The sequence below is a fragment of the Patella vulgata genome, chromosome 2 (assembly GCF_932274485.2).
Source record: "Patella vulgata chromosome 2, xgPatVulg1.2, whole genome shotgun sequence".
NCBI lineage: Eukaryota > Metazoa > Mollusca > Gastropoda > Patellidae > Patella > Patella vulgata.
The window spans coordinates 59340327-59360927 of record NC_065880.2 but is presented as its reverse complement, the minus strand read 5'-3'; the positions used below and the strand labels follow the sequence as shown (position 1 = coordinate 59360927).

General features: G+C 36.7%; 1 protein-coding gene across 10 annotated transcripts in view; it reads right to left on the bottom strand.

Moving 5' to 3' along the window:
- LOC126811172 (uncharacterized) overlaps window positions 1–20601 on the bottom strand; it is a 213723-nt gene that overhangs the window by 102919 nt on the left and 90203 nt on the right. For all 10 annotated transcript variants that reach the window (XR_008786066.1, XM_050536712.2, XM_050536711.2 and 7 more), the window contains one exon: window positions 12957–13060. Coding sequence is in view for 9 of the 10 variants with exons in the window: in XM_050536712.2 (XP_050392669.1) it covers window positions 12957–13060 (104 nt within the window). In the remaining variant the exon portion in view is untranslated. The remainder of the gene's footprint in view (window positions 1–12956; window positions 13061–20601) is intronic.

The window sequence follows — 20601 nt, the reverse complement described above, 5'->3', positions numbered from 1 at the left end:
TGGGGAAATGCAGGTTTTATTGAATGAGACATTTAATTCAGCCATATTAGATAGCGCTTGTAGCTCAACAGTTGCAGGAGAAACATGGATGAACTACTATCTAGAAACTTTGGGTCCTGAACTATTAAAAACTGTTGAGAGAACCGACAGTAATACTACCTTTAAATTTGGTAGTGGCCAGTGTTTTAAGTACAAAGAAAAAGTGACATTTCCCTGTGAAATCGCCGGTGTGTCATGTCGTATATCTGCAGATGTGGTTGATTGCGATATACCATTATTGCTTGGAAAACCAACAATGAAGAAAGCTGATGTTGTCTTAGATCTAGGGAGAGATCAGGCAACTATATTTGGACAAAATGTAGATTTACAGTGCACATCAGCTGGCCACTACAGTATCCCGATTTGTATTACAAATATGCTGACAGAAACAACTAAGTTTTGTTCAATATAAATAATCTGATTGAGGGAGATAAAGAAAAGGCATTAGTAAAATTACATAAACAATTTGCCCACCCATCAAGCAAGAGACTAAAAGCTTTGTTAAATGACGCTGGTGATAAAAGTCCTGAAACTGCCAAAATTATTGAAAATGTTACAAATAGTTGTGATATTTGTAAACGCTTTAAGAATAGACTCCACCCAGACCTGTTGTCTCATTGCCATTAACAACAGAATTCAATGATATAGTGGCAATGGACTTGAAAGAATGGCGCCCTGGTGTGTATTTCCTTCATCTGATAGATATAGCAACAAGATTTAGTTTAGCTGCCATTATAAAGAATAAACTCCCATCAACAATTATTGATAAAGTAATGAGACTGGATTGGAAGTGGAATGGGCCCACCAAATAAATTTCTTACTGACAATGGCGGTGAATTTTCAAATGATTTATACAGGGATATGGCGGAGAATCTTAATGTAGAAGTCTGGAATTCTGCCGGAATGAGTCCGTGGCAAAATGGGATATGTGAGAGGAATCATTCTATTATTGATGACAATGTAACTAAAGTTTTGTCAGAAAATCCAGGACTAGATTTGGAGACTGCATTGGTTTGGGCAATAAACTCTAAAAATTCTTTGCAGATGGTACATGGTTATAGCCCGTACCAATTAGTCTTTGGTAGAAACCCCAATTTACCCTCCGTTTGTGTAAACAAGCCTCCGGCACTTGAAGGCACAACAAACAGCGAAGTATTTTATAAGCATCTCAATGCCTTACATTCAGCACGAAAAGCATTCATTGAATCAGAGTCATCAGAACGTATTCGTCGCGCACTTCGTCATCAAATAAGACCATGCGGAGATATTTTTAGTATTGGTGAGAAAGTCTATTATAAACGTGAATCTAGCAACGAATGGAAAGGACCTGGTCGTGTTTTAGGTCAAGACCATAAAATTGTATTTATTAGACATGGCAGTGATTTTTGTCCGCGTAGCAGCATATCGAGTAATTAGAGTTGACGAGGAATTTCAAAACAAAGACACTGACATAGAACAACCCTCTATAAACACCCTCAACCCCACATCAAATCAAACATCTCTAACAAACAATAGAGAACCAGAAATCGGCACAGGAACAAAAGAAAGTGAACAAACACATATAAATCTTCCAGAATCACTTAAAATAGATGACACAATTAAATATCAGTCAAAAGATGGAAACTGGATAGAAGCCAAAATAGTAAGTAGAGCTGGTAAAAGCACCGGAAAATATAAACATTGGTTTAATGTTGAACATTTAAGTGACAGTTCCATTGAAGTAGTAAATTTTGATAATGGTGTTACTCAGTGGACAAAACTTGACACTATCAATATTACCAATGATCCTACTGTCACTGATGCTGATCATAACCAAGCAGACTGTAATGTTGTGTTTATACCCCCTTCACGGCACGATGAATATGATGTGAAATTAGCAAAAGATAAGGAGATAGAGAACTGGAGAAATTTTGACGTGTTTGATGAAGTTGAATATTGTGGACAACCTTATTTGACTACTAGATGGGTGATAACAGAAAAAGAAATTGAAGGAAAAAGAGGTGTAAAAGCAAGACTGGTGGCCAGAGGCTTTGAAGAACAAGAATTTATCCAATCAGATTCACCCACAGCTAGTAAAGAAACTTTACGTATATTTCTGTCTCTAGCTTCATCGTTTTCTTGGAAATGTAATACAATAGATATTAAAGCTGCCTTAACTGGTCAAGTTAAAATGTAAACAAAGTGAGATAGACTTTGGGCTGTTTTTCTTTCATTCTGACAGTGAACTGAATGGAATAATAGTGATACATGTTGATGATTTTATTTGGTGTGGCACACCTACATTTAAGGAAAGAGTCATGGATAAATTACAAAACATTTTTAAAATAGGTAAAAGAGCAGATGGGGAATTTAGTTACATAGGTTTACAAGTAAATCACAGATTGGACTCCATTGTCGTTAATCAGTCATCTTATGTAGAAGAACTCATACCTATTGTTGTTTCGTCAAATCGTGCTTCTCAGAAATCTGAACCGCACAATCATAATGAACTGATGCAGTTGCGTAGTGCTGTTGGACAGATACTGTGGGTTACCAACCAAACGCGCCCTGATGCAAGTTTCGATGCACTTGAATTAAGCATAACCGTTAAAGATCCAAAAGTTCAAGATCTTCTTCGCGTCAATAAACTCATAAAGAAAATTAGATATGATGATGTATTCATCAAGTTTCCACAAATCAACTTAACTAATGCTTATCTTGGTGTGTATTGTGATGCATCATACGCAAATTTATGTGACGGAGTATCAAGTGCTGCTGGATACATCATATTCCTTATTGACTCGAGTGGTAAATGTTGTCCCCTTACATGGAAGTCCCACAAAATAAGACGTATTGTGAAAAGTATGTTAGCTGCAGAAACTCTATCCATGGTAGAAGCCATAGACTCTGCTTATTTCTTAGGATGTCTGTACAGTGAAATTTTGTATGGTGTGAAACAGAATCGACTTAGAATTGAAATATTTACGGACAATAAATCCTTGTTCGAGAATATACATTCAACCAAACTTGTCAATGAAAAAAGACTCAGAATAGATATTGCGAGTATTAAACAGATGTTAAGTAATGGAGACATTTCTAAAGTCATTTGGGTTGAAGCTTGCCATCAATTATCGGACTGTCTTACCAAACATGGCGCATCCAATAAATCCCTGGTTAACATTCTTCAACGTGGCAGTTTCGAATAGATCCTATGAAAATGACTAGTGTTTTGAGATAAACTGAATTAATGTTAATGTGTTTTTGTTTTTCAATGTTTACTTTTAATTTTGACTATCCACTGGGTGAATAGATGTTTCACTTCAATTTATTTTTATTACTTTCTGCAATGACATTCTTTAATCTTTTTCTTTAAAGAAAAAAGGGGAGTGTGTTAACATACATGTACATTGTACCTGTGAAGTAATTCATGGGACATAACTCTGTCTGGCTTATTACTCCAGTATGTTCTGTAACAGGAAATGACTGTGGGGTTGGTTGGGAAGGGTGGAAGTTTTAATGGTGGACCATGTGGTTTCAGATTGTAGTGTGGAATTATAAAATTATGAATTACAGAGTGTTCAGTGATTTAACAGTTATTGGTTCGGACGATGAACTGGGACTGCGAAATGCCATAAAAAGAAATTTTCGAGATGCAACAACATTTGTGTGTACCCACCATATTAAACCAAATGTTTTGGACTATCTAAGCAACAAAGTTGGAGTGAGTAGATCAGAAAGAAAGCGCATTGTTAACGAACTCTTTGGTGAAAATGGTATTGCCGGCGAACAAGATCCGATCATCGTGGATCGTCGCATTCAGAATCTCCTGAAAACACTTCCCTCTAACGACAACCTAACAAAATATCTAAACAATCGTATTTCCAGCAAGATCTCGGTTCCTTTCGATATTGGCATGTAACGGACTGTAACATCATGGATTATGGCCCCTGATTGTACGAAAAATCACGTTTTTAGCTTGTGAACACTGTAGAGGTCACAAATTTTATCCGATTTATTTTAAACTTGAAATGTATGATATGATTATATACTATTCAAAAAAAGTAGGGGATATTTGATTTTTAAGTGTTATTAAAGTCACCTAATGAAACTGACGAAGAAACAAATGACAAAATGAAATGAAGTTCACATTCATCGATTTATTCCAAATGATCGTTAAGACTAAGTAAGGCACAGACTGACCTTTATAAGGGTAAAATGATACCCGGGGTCAAACAGCAAAGTTACCACAGCATCACAACCAAGTCAGTAACGGGTAAATCCTCCTCTGTTTGCCAAACAAGCATTGATCCGACGTGGCATACTCCTAATGAGACGTCTAAGGTCATTTTGGTCCAGATTGTCCCATTCCTGTTGCAACGCAGCAGCAAGTTCTTGGACATTGGCAGGACGTTGTTGACGTTGACGTAACCTCTGTCCAAGCATGTCCCAGACATGCTCGATGGGGGAGAGGTCGGGACTCAGTGCTGGCCAAGGTAATGTTTTGATGTTCTGTTGTTGGAGGTAACCTGTAACGATCCTGGCCCTGTGACATCTTGCGTTGTCATCCTGGAAGATGAAACGGCGGCCATGACATCGTGCGAACGGCACAACATGGACTGCCAAGATGTTGTCCCGGTAGTACTGGCCTGTAACACACCCTGCAACAACATGTAAAGCCGTTCTTCCGGCAACAGTGATGCCTCCCCACACCATAACAGAACCACCCCCAAATCGATCATGTCTGATGACGTTAACGTCTTGGAAGCGCTCGTTTCGACGACGCCACACCCTCCTACGTCTGTCCAAAAAATCAACAGTGAACCTTGACTCATCTGAAAACATCACATTGCTCCAGCGTCGATTATCCCAGTGTTGACGATCCCTACACCAACGACGTCTTGCCTGAATGTGATGATCTCTCAAACAAGGGATCACGCGAGGACGTCGGGCGCGAAGGTGACCCCTATGCAGTCGATTCCGAATCGTCTGGCCACTCACTCTCACACCAGTGTCTGTTTGAAGACGAGCGCTGATCTGATTTGCTGTGATGACACGATTTCTCAAGGCCAAGGTACGGATAAATCGATCCTGGGCTTGAGTTGTCGCCCTTGGTCGACCTGAGCGTGGTCTGTCCTGTACAGATTGTGTATCACGGTATCTGGACCATAGCCTGCTTATGACAGACTGAGAAACATTCATCGTCCGCGCCACAACCGCCTGTGTTGTGCCGATCTGTAGCATGCCAAGGGCACGTAACCTTTCATTTTGGGTAAGCCGACGCATATCAAAATTTGTTTTCTGGTCACTAAAACAATTAAACTTATGTTTCCACCCTGGAATTCAATGTCACAATGTCAGAGTCAGAGTCAGAGTCGTGCAAATCTTGGGTTGGACCCCCATGATGATCCCAAGCATCACCTGCATTCCATGCGGTAGCTATTGGTGCGTTTGGGCGTCACATGTAACTGGAAATGTTTCTTCTGTTAGGTTCTATAGCGACTTTTTTCGTAGTCATTTGCATATTTTAGTATTATGCCCCCAAAATCAAATATCCCCTACTTTTTTTGAATAGTATAACTCAAATATCTTGGTTCCTTTCGATATTCTTGCATATCTGAACGTAACTTCCTAAATTATGACCCCTGATTGTACGAAAAATCGCGTTTTTAGCTTATGGACCCTATAGAGGTGATAATTTTTATCCGATTTAAAAAACCATATTATTATATCACCGTTACACCCTAAGGACGGCTGAGTTCAAATTTCATGAAAATCGGCCCAAAACTGACAGACAAAATGGCCGCCGTTCGTTCTCAAATAGCGTAAAAATATGGTATATCAATAGTCCAGCGGCTAAGTCGAAAAATATTTCAGTTTGTGGAGAAATTATGAAACTTGGCACACTTATAGGGGACCCCTGTAGGATCATTTTTCGATTAGGACCCAACTCTGAAATGACCCCTGGTGGCCGTCATCTTGAATTTCAAGATGGCCGCCATATTTGACATACTTTTGCCTATAACTTTGAAACTAAGGCAGATAGAAATGTAATTTCAGTGTCTACCGACACATTTTCGGGGTCAAGGAATCCAGTAAATTCATTAGTTTGAACTTTCGATGTGGGCCATATTGGATTCCAAGATGGCCGCCATATTTGACATACTTTTGCCTATAACTTTGAAACAAAGGCAGATCGAAATGTAATTTCAGTGTCTACCCCCACATTTTCGGGGGTCAAGGAATCCAGTAAATTCATTAGTTTGAACTTCCGATGTTGACTATGTCGGCTAACGTCAATCCGATTGACTTGAAATAGTTATGATGTCATCATCAATGACGTATAGAAGCAATCTCGTTTTACCAGAAAAATATTTTTGGTTATTTGTTCCTCTGGCAAAGATCATGTGCCATCTTGGATTTTGGGTTGCCAGATCTGAATTTCCACTCAATTTTCATTTCTTCTCTAGTCAATATGGCAGACAGTTTCTCATATCTATTGATTTGATGAATGAAATATTCTTTATATAAGCAAATATGGAGTGGAAACAGCTGCTTTTGAGGGAGGAAAACAAAATTTTGAAACCAATTTATTCAATTCTGGTAACCCTAAGAGAAAATAATTTCAATTTTGACAATTTTGCATGGAATGCTACTTCACACAACTTCAACTTCAAGACAAAAATTTTCGGATTTATCACCTGAAAATCTATCAGTTGAGCAAATTTGGTGAGTATGGGTGGCCTAGTTTAGCTGCAAGGTCAATAGGCACCAATGGCGGCTGTGTGTTCCAGAGACACAGCAAAAATAAAAATAAAAAAATGTCTATGGTGAAACGAGATTGGTATAGAAGTAAACAATTAATAGAAGTTAGAAGTAAATTACTAGTTTCTAACCTTAGGCGCAATAACCATAAAAGCAATACGAATGACTATCATTTTCCATAACACTGTCCATCGCAAGCACACAGTGAAGTACACTGCAGGTTTGCCCTGTGGCACTTGCAGTTTCCCTTGCACATCTTCTTGCACTTGCAGCTAAGTAACTCGTAGCAAGCCTTGGCGGCCTCAGGAAGCGTGGTCCATACAGTTGCCCATTGTCCATAGCACTTCTCCCAACCCCAATCACCTGGTAAGGGAACAAATGGCTTGGGCACTAAGCACTGATCCCAGATGTGGCTTGCTTGGAATGCAGCTCTCTTCGTATGTTGCAGTAGGGCTGCAGATGTTGGAGGTATATTTTCTATCTCCCTGGACTTCTTTGAGAAGAGATGGCACCTTGCAGCATCCACACCTTGAAGTTTGCTGGTGCGATCATACATCAGGACCACAAACCGCTCCAGGGTCTCCATCGTCACCTTCGATATGTCATGAGGCCTGGAACACAGTGCGTGGAAGGGCTCTGTAGCATCCGGATATGCCTCCCATGCCTGCCAAACGGACTTCTTTCCACGGTTTGAGAAGAATGACAGTGTCGCAGCCTGTATACGCATGGAAAAATGACAGTGCCTGCGACTTCTCTGGCCCGATGCGGCTGACTATCTGGTGTATCCCAATGTGTCTAGTTCTTACCAGTGTCAAAGGCAACCCACAGCTCTTCCAGGCCAATCTGCAAGAACTTGGCAACTTCTGTGACCACCACATCAGTATCGACAGTGCGAATCATCACTTTCGTGTGTCCCTGCTGAGCCATGTTCTTAATATGGACGAAGATCCTCGAGTCTGCTTCCTCATGAGAGCAGGGAGCAAGCGCTGAACTTATGGTTCCTCTAGATGAGCACACAACTTGATCATCCACCGTGCTCTGTAGATCACTTTGGTACCTTCATCAGTGCTTGCCACGAAGAAACACCGCGTGAGTACCCGATTACTCACGCAAAAAAGACCCTGCCCGAGTTTGGCGAGTAACTGACTTACTCGCGCTAAATTGTCCTAGGAGAGTAAAATAACAGAAGAGACCAAGAACTCTGGCAAATGGCAGCTTAGGCCTAGATGACATAAGAAAGACTTTGATTAATTAACTTCCAAAGACATGAGACTTAATTTTCCAATGTTCGTTCATGGGAACTAATAAGCCGGCCTATTTGTAATTTATTACACAGTACATCAATTCCTGAACTTTCATTCATTCTAATTCAAAAAAGAAAAACTATTTATGTGTGTGATTACTAGATAAGTTTAATAAAAATTAATAAATAAACAGAATATTTTGTCCAATATGTTTTGGCTGAATGTGAAAATAATTTCATTGATTTCCTGTAAAATAAATTAAATCCTCTACTTGAGGTAAGAACACACAAGTCAATAATAATTGATAATCATATCTCCTTCCAATCAAACTTAGATCCTTCTAATCACAGAGACATAAAATTGATTTAAATATAATAATTTTGTAGCATGAATAACAAACTGCTCATCATTAAGAATTTAAGTACTGGATCACTAACAATTACAGTACAAAATGCATTATTGTTAAAAACTCTTTCACTAAACAAGGGTATATCTGTTGAAATCGCAAGATCAACTGGATGGCCTTGATTGATGATGAAGATGAAAATATCCAATCCAGTAATTATCTACACAGGTATAAGAACCGTTCAAAGCAGTTAGAAAATGTAAGTCTAGCTGATTTTATTGCTTGGTATGATAGAAAAAATACCTATATTAAACGATCCAAGCAAGTAGAAAACAACCAGACATTAGTTGAAGACCAAATAGAGCACAACTCTGATTGGGAATATGACGACTTGAGAGAGAGATCTTATCAAGCGAAGAAAAGAATAAAAAAAAAACTACGATAAAGAAAAGGGCAGTGGCAAGAGTCATTAGGTATGTCAATTTTAATGTTGTATTCCAACTGGAGGGATGAAGAAGTTGATTTATTGGGAGGATTTGATTCCTTCCAGAGCAGATATGAACATATGAAAGATCAAATAGTTGAGCAAATTAAGTAATATGATGCAAATAGGAATGCTGTAGATGCAGCTATTCTTGCTGAAGGCCAGAATTTGGAAGATGTCTGGGATCAACAGGCACCTGTTACCCAGCAAGTTGAAAAGGAAAATGAAATAGAAGAAATGTTATATACATGTATAAAGACAGATTCTAAATGTGGTAAGCCTACCAAATATGAGTGATATTGGTATGGATTTGGTTGGAATGCTGTAGATGCAGCTATTCTTGCTGAAGGCCAGAAAAGGAAGATGAAATAGAAGAAATGTTAGATATAAAGACAGATTTTAAATGTGGTAAGGCTATCAAATATGAGTATGATATTGGTATGGATTTGGGACTTCCCACTGAAAGCAATGTTGAACAGGTGGCATTGTATGAAATGCCTGATGAATATTATAGATCGCTGATGAGGTCATTGAATCAGAAACAGCTGTATTTTGTATATGATACCTTGAATCAAATAAAACTGTCACAGAATCAGGTTTTCAGATTCATGAGTGGCGGAGCTGGTGTAGGCAAAAGTTTCCTATCAGGTTTGTATCAAAGTTTGTTGAGGTATTACAAAACTAAAGCAGGTGATGATTTTGAAACTATTAAGCAAATATTATAGGCTCCGACGGGCAAGGCCGCTTACAACATCATGGGTAGTACTCTCCACAGCGCGCTTAAGATCCCTGTGTGCCAGTCATTGCAATATAAAAGCTTAGATAGTAGCAGATTAAATACGCTAAGAAGTAGCCTTGGGGGTTTTAAAGTTGTTTTTATTGATGAGATATCCATGGTAGGAAGTGGAATGATGAATTGTTGTCAATATTTCAAGATATCAAAGGCAGTCCACTGTTATTCGGTGGATGTCATGTTATCTGTGTTGGAGATCTTTTTCAGTTGAAACCAGTACTTGATAGCTATATATTTGAAAATCTCAATAGTACCCATGGGCCACTACCGAGTAATATATGGAAAAATAATGTTTGCATGTATGAACTTACAGAAATTATGAGGCAAAAAGACAGCAAAGCCTTTGCTGAGCTATTGAATAGATTAAGAGAAGGCAATTATATATCTGAAGAAGAAAAATGTAATGATATCAACATTCTTAAATCAAGATTGTTGAAAGTTAATGAAGAGATTGAGTATCCCTTTGACAAACAACATTTAAGTCATGAAAAGATGAAAAACTTTAACAACAAAGTTTTTTGATAACATGGTGGGTGAAAAAATTGTAATTTTAGCAAAAGATAGCATAGTTGGGTCTGCTTCACAAACTGTGGGCAAGCTATACTTGAGAAAGTTCCGGAAGATCCAAGAAAAACCATGCAATTACATTCCACTTTCCCGATAGAAATTGCAACATTGGGACCATATGAGGAAAAAATGGGCTGTGGGCCCAGGTGATACCACAAGGTCCCCATATAGGACCCATATTATCTTACCACATACAAATGTACGCAAATACACTTTATTTTCATATATATATCAATATCACAGAGACAAGTCAAATGGGTCATTCCATGTCGACTGGACCAAATTTCGGAAAGTTGGGAACATGACACCTTCCAAAAAAATTATAAAAAATATATGTTATAGTATATAGTCTTAACCTAACAAATCCGAAAATTTTACCTCTCTAGATGAAAAACTCACGGAGATATGGCCATTTGAAATTAGGGTACTGAAACGGACTATAAATTGAAATTTTTTTCTCGGATTTTCAATTGCTTTAAAATCACATTTGTAATTGGAGTACAACTCTCTAACTTTGTAATCTAAGACTACTTTTGGTGTAGATTACAAATTTAGCATCACACTTAATGTGCGATTCAAACTTTTTGGGCCACCAGGTGGCAAAATGCATGGGTTTTCTCCGGATCCTCCTAAGACCCCTAAGCGTAAGCGAATTATTGAAATAAAGAAATTAAACCATATGTTAGTCCCGAAATGACCTAGTTTGTGTCGAGTCGACCTTAAACCCCATTTCTCACCCTCTCTCTCTTATTGCCTTGATCACGAATATGTAATAATTCGTGATCATTTATCTAAGCTTCTTCAACAGAAAAATTTTCAATTACTCAAATTAAAACAGTTGCTTCCTACTGAAGTACTTAAATTGTTCTATTTTGCTTACATTCAATCTCATAGTAATTATTGCTCCACTAATACTATTTGGGACTCTTGTTCAAATACATCTATATCTAAACTTGAGAAACTTCAAAAATTATCCTTTAAATTAATTTACAATAGACCTATCTCTGATCATTCCTTTTCATCTAATTATCAATTTTTATCTTCATCCTTAAATCTTCAAACTATTTATCAAAGACTTTTAATTAACAAATATGTTTTTGTTTATAAATTATCCATAAACTTTGTCCATCATATTTATATAATATTTTTCATTATAACACCACTCCATATTCATCTCTCAATAATAGACTTTCTATCTGTAGACCTAATAATGAAATATTTAAATGTAGTTTACAATATAGAGGCACAGTGCTTTGGAATTCTCTCCCATATTCACTTAAAAATATTAAAAATCGTCATTTATTTAAGAAAAATATCACTAGGCATGTTATTTCGTCTTCTTAACCTGTAGCCTATATTTAATATATCAACTACTTACTACATTATTATTATCTATCATATTACTTTTAGTTTTGAAGTTATAAAGGGCAAAATTGTAAACAGGCTTTAAGCCTAATTTTTCACCTTTGAAAATAAAGATATTTTTATTATTATAAATTATCTGTATCCTGTGTGGAAGATCGAGACTACGCTCACGCTTCGTTTGCAGTGGTTATTCAAATCCTAACACGTAATATGAAGCCGAAAAGAAATATTAAAATAATGCTAACGTTTCGCTAAAACTGGACAGACATCAATTGGACTAAACGTTAGCAATATATAAGCATGGAAATTGATTTTCCTGCTTTTTTTAAAATGGCATATACTTAAACAGCCATTCCACAAAGGGACAAATATATTTCCACGTGACATAAAAATACAAAGTTTACAAAACAAATGTAAGACCACTTCAATAATGTAGTGGATGGACAGACTAGTCAAATTTTCACTGGGGTTTGAACAATTCAATTTTCGGAACTTGTTATTTTTCTCATCAGTATATTTTTAAGTCTGTTTTAAAGAAGACACACTTGCCATTATAAATATACAAAAATAAATTAGAAATTTTAAAACAAATGTTATTTCAATGTATTCTAAAATCTTGATAAAAAATGATGGGAAAAATGTATGTCTTAAATGATGTAATTCATTCAAATATTTGTAACTTATTTTAATAAAAAAATACATCAATAAACCTGGTATTAAGTATATATTTTATATGTTCAATATATGCTGATTTTGAAGATAAGAAAAATATTTAAAAACTCTTTTTCTCTTTTCTAATAAAACCATTACATTTGTTAGATACCCACTGGTACACTTTATAATAAAACATGCCCTAAGCAGAAAATGCTCATCTTCAAACTGCACCGAGGCATTGGCCTAATAAACACCTGCACCAAGTTTGAACATTCTAGCTCAATTAGAAGGAGAGTTATTGAGTTCCAAAGTCTCAACCAATCAAATTGCTTATCACTTTGCATACCCTGAGCAGAGAATGCTCATCTTCGAACTACATCAAGGCATTTATGAACCCATTTTAATAGTCCCCTGCTTTCTTTGAAAGGGGGGGACAAAAATATTGTAATTAACATAAAAAGTAAGACATTTTTTAAATATTTATGTTAAATATCATCCAAAAAAATCAATATGTTCAGGTTTTTTATATTTTTCTGAAGACGGTATTTTTGACGGTATCAAAATATTGCCCAGCTCTTCCCTTGATTGTATGAAAAATCGCTTTTTGTTTAGCTTTTTCTCTATCCATCTCTTGCAAAATGTGGGTGTATCCTGCCTGGCAGCCGCTGGTTTTTATTATGGCTCAGACAGTAGTACAGAGATCATCACATTTATATACTTTACCTAAATATATTTTCTGCTCTGGTTTCCTTTTCTTTTTCCTCTTTAACATATTCTCTATAATACTGTTCTAACCTTCGCAATGCATGAGTTTTCTTTATAGTTGGCTGAAATTAAAATAATACTATTATTTATACACCACATTTCTCAATTTGTATTATATTTAAATACAGATGGGGGACAACCAGTGACAAAATCATTGCCAACATCCATGTTCTAAAATCATTGTTAACAAATTATGCACAGCAAGTTTATAGAAGAATTTGGGCTCATAGTAGAATTTGCACAAATAAGATACAGTGCACTCTGTCACACCCAACCTCTGATCACTTCCAGCACTCTGTGAAATCAGACACCATTTTCATGTCCCGATTTATTTCCTTCTTACTGCAGCCCATAAATCTCTGGGTAATTCGACCTCTGAATATTCCGAATTACGACATCAATCAGCCGTCCCGTCATATGATTTCCATTGAATCGACACCGTATAATCCGGCCTTCAATAGGTGTGAAGCAAACACTTACCAATCAATTATCGGTGAGATTAAAACTTGATGGGCGTGAAGCCACAGAAGATTAACAAGCAATCACCAATCAATTATGACTCGCTACCGTGGGTCTTTGCTGATTACTTTGACTATTTTAATCTCTTGTACGACAGTTGTGACAAACACTCAAGAATTTTCACAAATTTTCCCCAAAATTCACAGTCGTAAAAATTCCTAGCACCTGTTGGAAACATTCGTTGTGCATGCCGATTGAACCTGAATAACCTATAAGTTTGGTCACACTACGGATCTTTTCAAACCATGTGACGATGATATGGGGATGCTCGATTCACAGTCCTGACAGAATTGAAATCCAGTGACGCGTAATTCAGTCCTGTCACAGTTCTGTCAGTCCCGACGACGCAGGTGGTGTGAGTAGAATTGTGACGTAATTAAACACGACGAACGGGATTCGGCTGCATGGTTGGATGAGATATCCAGTCGACGCATGCGTTGTAGCCCGAAGTGCCCATTTTCACTCGATTGTCACTATTTTTGGGATTGAGAGAATTCAATTACGGAACGTTCAATCGAGTACGCCCATTATCAATGAACACATGATAGCAAAGACAAGAGTGCGATCAACTGAAGACGGTGAAGAAGATAAATTAACGACAGACTTGACCTATTCAAAATGCCTACACATGTTAAATTAAATAAAATAAAAATTAATGTAATAAAATTTTGAATGTACAGAAAGGTTTATCATTTTTAAAGGGAATAACATTCTGGTGATTCGAAGCTACCTTATAATAATACTTCCGTTTTTTGAAGTTACAATATTTCCGGTTTTGAGAAAACTGGGTATTCCGACACTCTGTATAATCCGACATTTTGTAACGATCGTGTACGATGTCGGATTTGACAGAGTCCACTGTAAATATATATTATAATTATCCACAACATTTCTCACATTTATCTGTTTTATATGGAAAACCAAACAGCTCTTTATTCATTGTTATTAATTCTTAGTTCTTAATTCATAGTCCTGTGTTGTCATATTTCGGCATTTGTACACTAAAATTAACATTTGTATCTTAAAATCCAGGCCTTCACATAAAAGGAGTGCGATCGCTCTCGCTCTCCTGGATGTCAGTCGAGGTGCGCTTTTTATAGCTCTCCTCAATGTCTAATTTGACTCCCCTCAATGAAAATAATCAGGAAAAATATACTGGTAACGAAAAATACTGTCCATATCATATCGACAATCAACTTGCCTGTTGGCTACAATAACAGTCAGACCTTAGTGAGAATCGGCCATCCGGTTCATATATAATCTGAGTAATTTGCACATTTAACAGTAATTTTGATAATTCCGCAAAAAAAACCCAAGCTTGCTGGTTATTCATAACAGGTCCAGTAAGTTTCCTTTGTAATAATAATAAACCATGTGGCGAAGGAAGACATCTTACTCCGCATGGATTGTGAATCTCATGCTTCGCGCCCCGTCTTCGACTCTCAATCCGTATGAATTCTAGGTAGATATGAAAATAATAATTAGATAATGCATTTAACGGTTTCACTGACCCGTTCTTAGATAAATTTAAATATTCATTGAATAATCCCTGATAGAACACCGGATATCCTGAGAAACAGATATTAGTAATATTTTTCCGTCAAGATCTTCAATGCTTTCAGATTCCCGATAACACATGACATGCATTGGTTGGAATTAGGTCAATAAACCACCATTGCTAGATTTAGTTTTAAGTAGTGTTTTAGTTTTATTCATTTTTATTTTATACACATGCTGACAGGGACTTATTCTTAAAAATATTGCCCTTTTTATTTAAGGCCATGGCATAGTCGTACGGAATTTTATTTTATATAAAGCAATTTCAATTATGGGTGTCGCTTGTCTTTCATCCACAAATGAATAAAAACTTTGTAAGTTACGTGATAGATAACCAGCGGCTGCCAGGCAGGATACGCCCACATTTTCGAGAGATGGATAGAGAACAAGCTAAAGAGAAAGTGATTTTTCCTACAATCAAGGGCCATAATTCAGGAAATTACAATTCGATATGCGCAAATATCGAATGGAACAGAGATCTTTGGGTTATAAACTTACATTTCAAGGTTCAACAAAATCGGATAAAAATTGTGACCTCTATAGGGTCCACAACCTTGCTATACCATATTTTTACGCTATTTGAGAACGTGGGGCGGCCATTTTGTCTGTCAGTTTTGGGCCGATTTTTATACGCCCACATTATCATGTGGACGTATTATGCCGTCGCCCCTGTCCCGCCGGACGTCTGGACGTCCATCCACAATTTGTTTGTGGACACTCTACAGGTCACAATTCTTATCCGATTTTGACGAAAATTGAAATATAGGTTTATCTCCAAAAGATCTCGGCTGCTTTCGATATTGGCAAGATCGAAACTTCATGGATTATGGCCCCTGTTTGTACGAAGAATCACGTTTTTACCTTGTGGACCATATAGGTCACAATTTTTATCCGATTTTGTTGAAACTTGAAATGTAAGTTTATAACTTAAAGATCTCAATTCCTTTCGATATTCGCGCATATCGGACCATAACTTCCTGAATTATGGCTCCTGATTGTACGAAAAATCGCGTTTTTACCTTGTGGACCCTATAGAAGTCATATTTTTAATCTTATTTAAAAACCTGTGTTATTATATCACCGTTACACCCTAAGGGTGACTGAGTTTGAATTTCGTGAAAATCGGCCCAAAATTGACACCCTAAGGATGACTGAGTTCGAATTTCGTGATTTAAAAAAACGTATTATTATATCACTGTAACACCCTAAGGATGACTGACTTCGAATTTCGTGAAAATCGGCCAAAAACTGACAGACAAAATGGCCGTCCTTCGTTCTCAAAAAGCTTAAAAATATGGTATTTCAAGGTTGTGGACCCTATGGAGGTCACAATTTTAATCCGATTTTGTTGAAACTTGAAATGTAAGTTTATAACCCAAAGATCTTGGTTCCTTCTGATATTCGCGCATATCGGACCGTAACTTCCTGAATTATGGCCCCTGGTTGTACGAAAAATCGTGTTTTTAGCTTGTGGACCCTATAGAAGTCATATTTTTTATTCGATTAAAAACCCGTGTTATTATATCACCGTTACACCCTAAGGGTGACTGAGTTTGAATTTCGTGAAAATCGGCCCAAAATTGACAGACAAAATGGCCGCCGTTCTCAAATAGCGTAAGAATATGGTATATCAAGGTTGTGGACCCTATAGAGATCACAATTTTTATCCGATTTTGTTGAAACTTGAAATGTAAGTTTATAACCCAAAGATTTCTGTTCCTTTCGATATTCGCGCATATCGGACCATAACTTCCTGAATTATGGCCCCTGATTGTACGAAAAATCACGTTTTTAGCTTGTGGACCCTATAGAAATCATAATTTTTATCCGATTTAAAAAAACGTATTATTATATCACTGTAACACCCTAAGGATGACTGAGTTCGAATTTCGTGAAAATCGGCCAAAAACTGACAGACAAAATGGCCGTCCTTCGTTCTCAAATAGCTTAAAAATATGGTATTTCAAGGTTGTGGACCCTATGGAGGTCACAATTTTAATCCGATTTTGTTGAAACTTGAAATGTAAGTTTATAACCCAAAGATCTTGGTTCCTTCTGATATTCGCGCATATCGGACCGTAACTTCCTGAATTATGGCCCCTGGTTGTACGAAAAATCGTGTTTTTAGCTTGTGGACCCTATAGAAGTCATATTTTTTATTCGATTAAAAACCCGTGTTATTATATCACCGTTACACCCTAAGGGTGACTGAGTTTGAATTTCGTGAAAATCGGCCCAAAATTGACAGACAAAATGGCCGCCGTTCTCAAATAGCGTAAGAATATGGTATATCAAGGTTGTGGACCCTATAGAGATCACAATTTTTATCCGATTTTGTTGAAACTTGAAATGTAAGTTTATAACCCAAAGATTTCTGTTCCTTTCGATATTCGCGCATATCGGACCATAACTTCCTGAATTATGGCCCCTGATTGTACGAAAAATCACGTTTTTAGCTTGTGGACCCTATAGAAATCATAATTTTTATCCGATTTAAAAAAACGTATTATTATATCACTGTAACACCCTAAGGATGACTGAGTTCGAATTTCGTGAAAATCGGCCAAAAACTGACAGACAAAATGGCCGTCCTTCGTTCTCAAATAGCGTAAAAATATGGTATTTCAAGGTTGTGGACCCTATGGAGGTCACAATTTTAATCCGATTTTGTTGAAACTTGAAATGTAAGTTTATAACCCAAAGATCTTGGTTCCTTCCGATATTCGCGCATATCGGACCGTAACTTCCTGAATTATGGCCCCTGGTTGTACGAAAAATCACGTTTTTAGCTTGTGGACCCTATAGAGGTCAAAATTTTTATCTGATTTAAAAAAAAACGTATCATTATATCACCGTTACACCCTAAGGACGGCTTAGTTCAAATTTCGTGAAAATCGGCCCCAAATTGACAGACAAAATGGCCGCCGTTCGTTCTCAAATAGCGTAACAATACGGTATATCAAGGTTGTGGACCCTATAGAAGTCACAATTTTTATCCAATTTTGTTGAAACTTGAAATGTAAGTTTATAAGATCTTTGTTCCTTTCGATATTCATGCATATCGGACCGTAACTTCTTGAATTATGGCCCCTGATTGTACAAAAAACCGCGTTTTTAGCTTGTGGACTCTATAGAGGTCATAATTTTTATCCGATTTAAAAAAACGTATTATTATATCACTGTTACACCCTAAAGACAGTTGAGTCTGGATTTCGTGAAAATCGGCCCAAAATTGACAGACAAAATGGCCGCCTTTCGTTCTCAAATAGCGTAAAAATATGGTATATCAAGGTTGTGGACCCTATACTATAGAGGTCACAATTTTTATCCGATTTTGTTGAAACTTGAAATGTAAGTTTATAACCCAAAGATCTCGGTTACTTTCGATATTCGCGCATATCGGACCGTAACTTCCTGAATTATGGCCCCTGATTATATCACCGTAACACCCTAAGGACGACTGAGTTCGAATTTCGTGAAAATCGGCCCAAAATTGACAGATAAAATGGCCGCCGTTAGTTCTCAAATAGCGTAAAAATACGGTATATCAAGGTTGTGGATCCTATGGAGGTCACAATTTTTATCTGATTTTGTTAAAACTTGAAATATAAGTTTATAACCCAAAGATCTCGGTTCTTTTCGATATTCGCGCATATCGGACCGTAACTTTCTGAATTATGGCCCCTGATTGCACGAAAAATTCTGTTTTTAGCTATAGAGGTCATGTGGACCCTATAGAGGTCATGTGGACTTCCCCCAGGACAGACATGAGTCCAATAAATAAAGAAGATGAACAGAGAGTAGATGAAGATGAATAGAGAGTAAATGAAGATGAAAAGAGAGAAGATAAGATGAACAGAGAGTAGATGAAGAAGATGAACGGAGAGTGGATGAAGAAGATGAACAGAGAGTAGATGAAGATGAACAGAGAGTACATGAAGAAGATGAACAGAGAGTAAAATAAGATGAACAGAGAGAGTAGATGAAGATGAACAGAAAGTAGATGAAAAAGAACAGAGAGTAGATGAAGATGAACAGAGAGTAGATGAAGATGAACAGAGAGTAGATGAAGATGAACAGAGAGTAGATGAAGAAGATGAACAGAGAGTAGATGAAGATAAACAGATTTCCTGTTACTATGTTTTCTTTCATGTTACTGGAGCAAAGAATTTCATTACATTACTCATGTTGTAAACAACTAAGAACGGTTTTAGATTTCTTTTTCATTTCAATATTGACTAATATAACAGTGCCTATCATTTCTCATCTTTCATGTTTTTATATGTTAATGGTAAACAATTCAGTAGCATTGTTCTATACTGTTACTTTTTTGTTCTTTACTGTTACCACAAAATCTATCCTGTTACTGCTCATTAAAAGCTTTATTATAATTATCATACAGGAACAATCATTGTCATAATGCATTGGAATAAATCATCAAGATACATCAAACATAAGAAGGATATTTCAATTAAAATTTCACTTCGATGAAAGAATTAATTACCAGCGGCTGCCAGGCAGGATACGCCCACATTTTCGAGAGATGGATAGAAAACAAGCTAAAACGAAAGTGATTTTTCCTACAATCAAGGGCCATAATTCAGGAAATTACAATTTGATATGCGCAAATATCGAAAGGGACCAAGATCTTTGAGTTATAAACTTACATTTCAAGTTTCAACAAAATCGGGTAAAAATTGTGACCTCATATGCTGGACATACGAGGATCCCAAAAGCACTACCTTAAGGGGTCTTAACGTCACCCCTTCCACCTCCGCTTTTTCCATAATTTTTTACGATGATGCCAAAGTGAACGGCAACGCCATTTTGAAACACGCAATGCAAAGACATGTTGGTTTATGTTGGTTTATATTTTAATGCTGCTTATTTGTCCATTTTATTGTTATCTTGTATTACCATGTATACCATTGCCCATTTTATTGTTATTTTGTATATCCATGTATTCTATGCCCAGTTCATTGTTATTTTGTATTGCCATGTATAATGTTATTCATCATTCTATTGCCATGTATACTATAATCTTATTCATCATTACTATATTGGGCCATTTCATGATCGTTTCGTTAAGCCCAACACTCATTCAGTATTATTTCCCATAATCTTTTGCTATTTTCCATTAATTTGGGAATTTCACTTGTATCATCCTAATTTTGTTATTTAATAAATGACCGTCATTTTATCAAATGACATTTTCACAAACAGCAGTGTTTTTGTTGCTTTTCTGATCTGGAAAAAGACACAAAGAGCATAGCTGCTCTGTTCTAGAAATGTGGGTGCTAAAAATAGAGCATGATGAACAAAGGACCTCTTCTGGTCATTGAGAGAGAGAGAGAGAGAGAGAGAGTCCATTATTCCTCTGATCATTGATCAGATTCCCACATAACAATTAACTCTTATTGTTCTACTACCAGACATTCATCATTAATTATCAACAAAACACTAAATATAATTCTTTGACAGCAATATGATTAAAATACAGATCTATATTTCGATTCGTTTTTTTTAC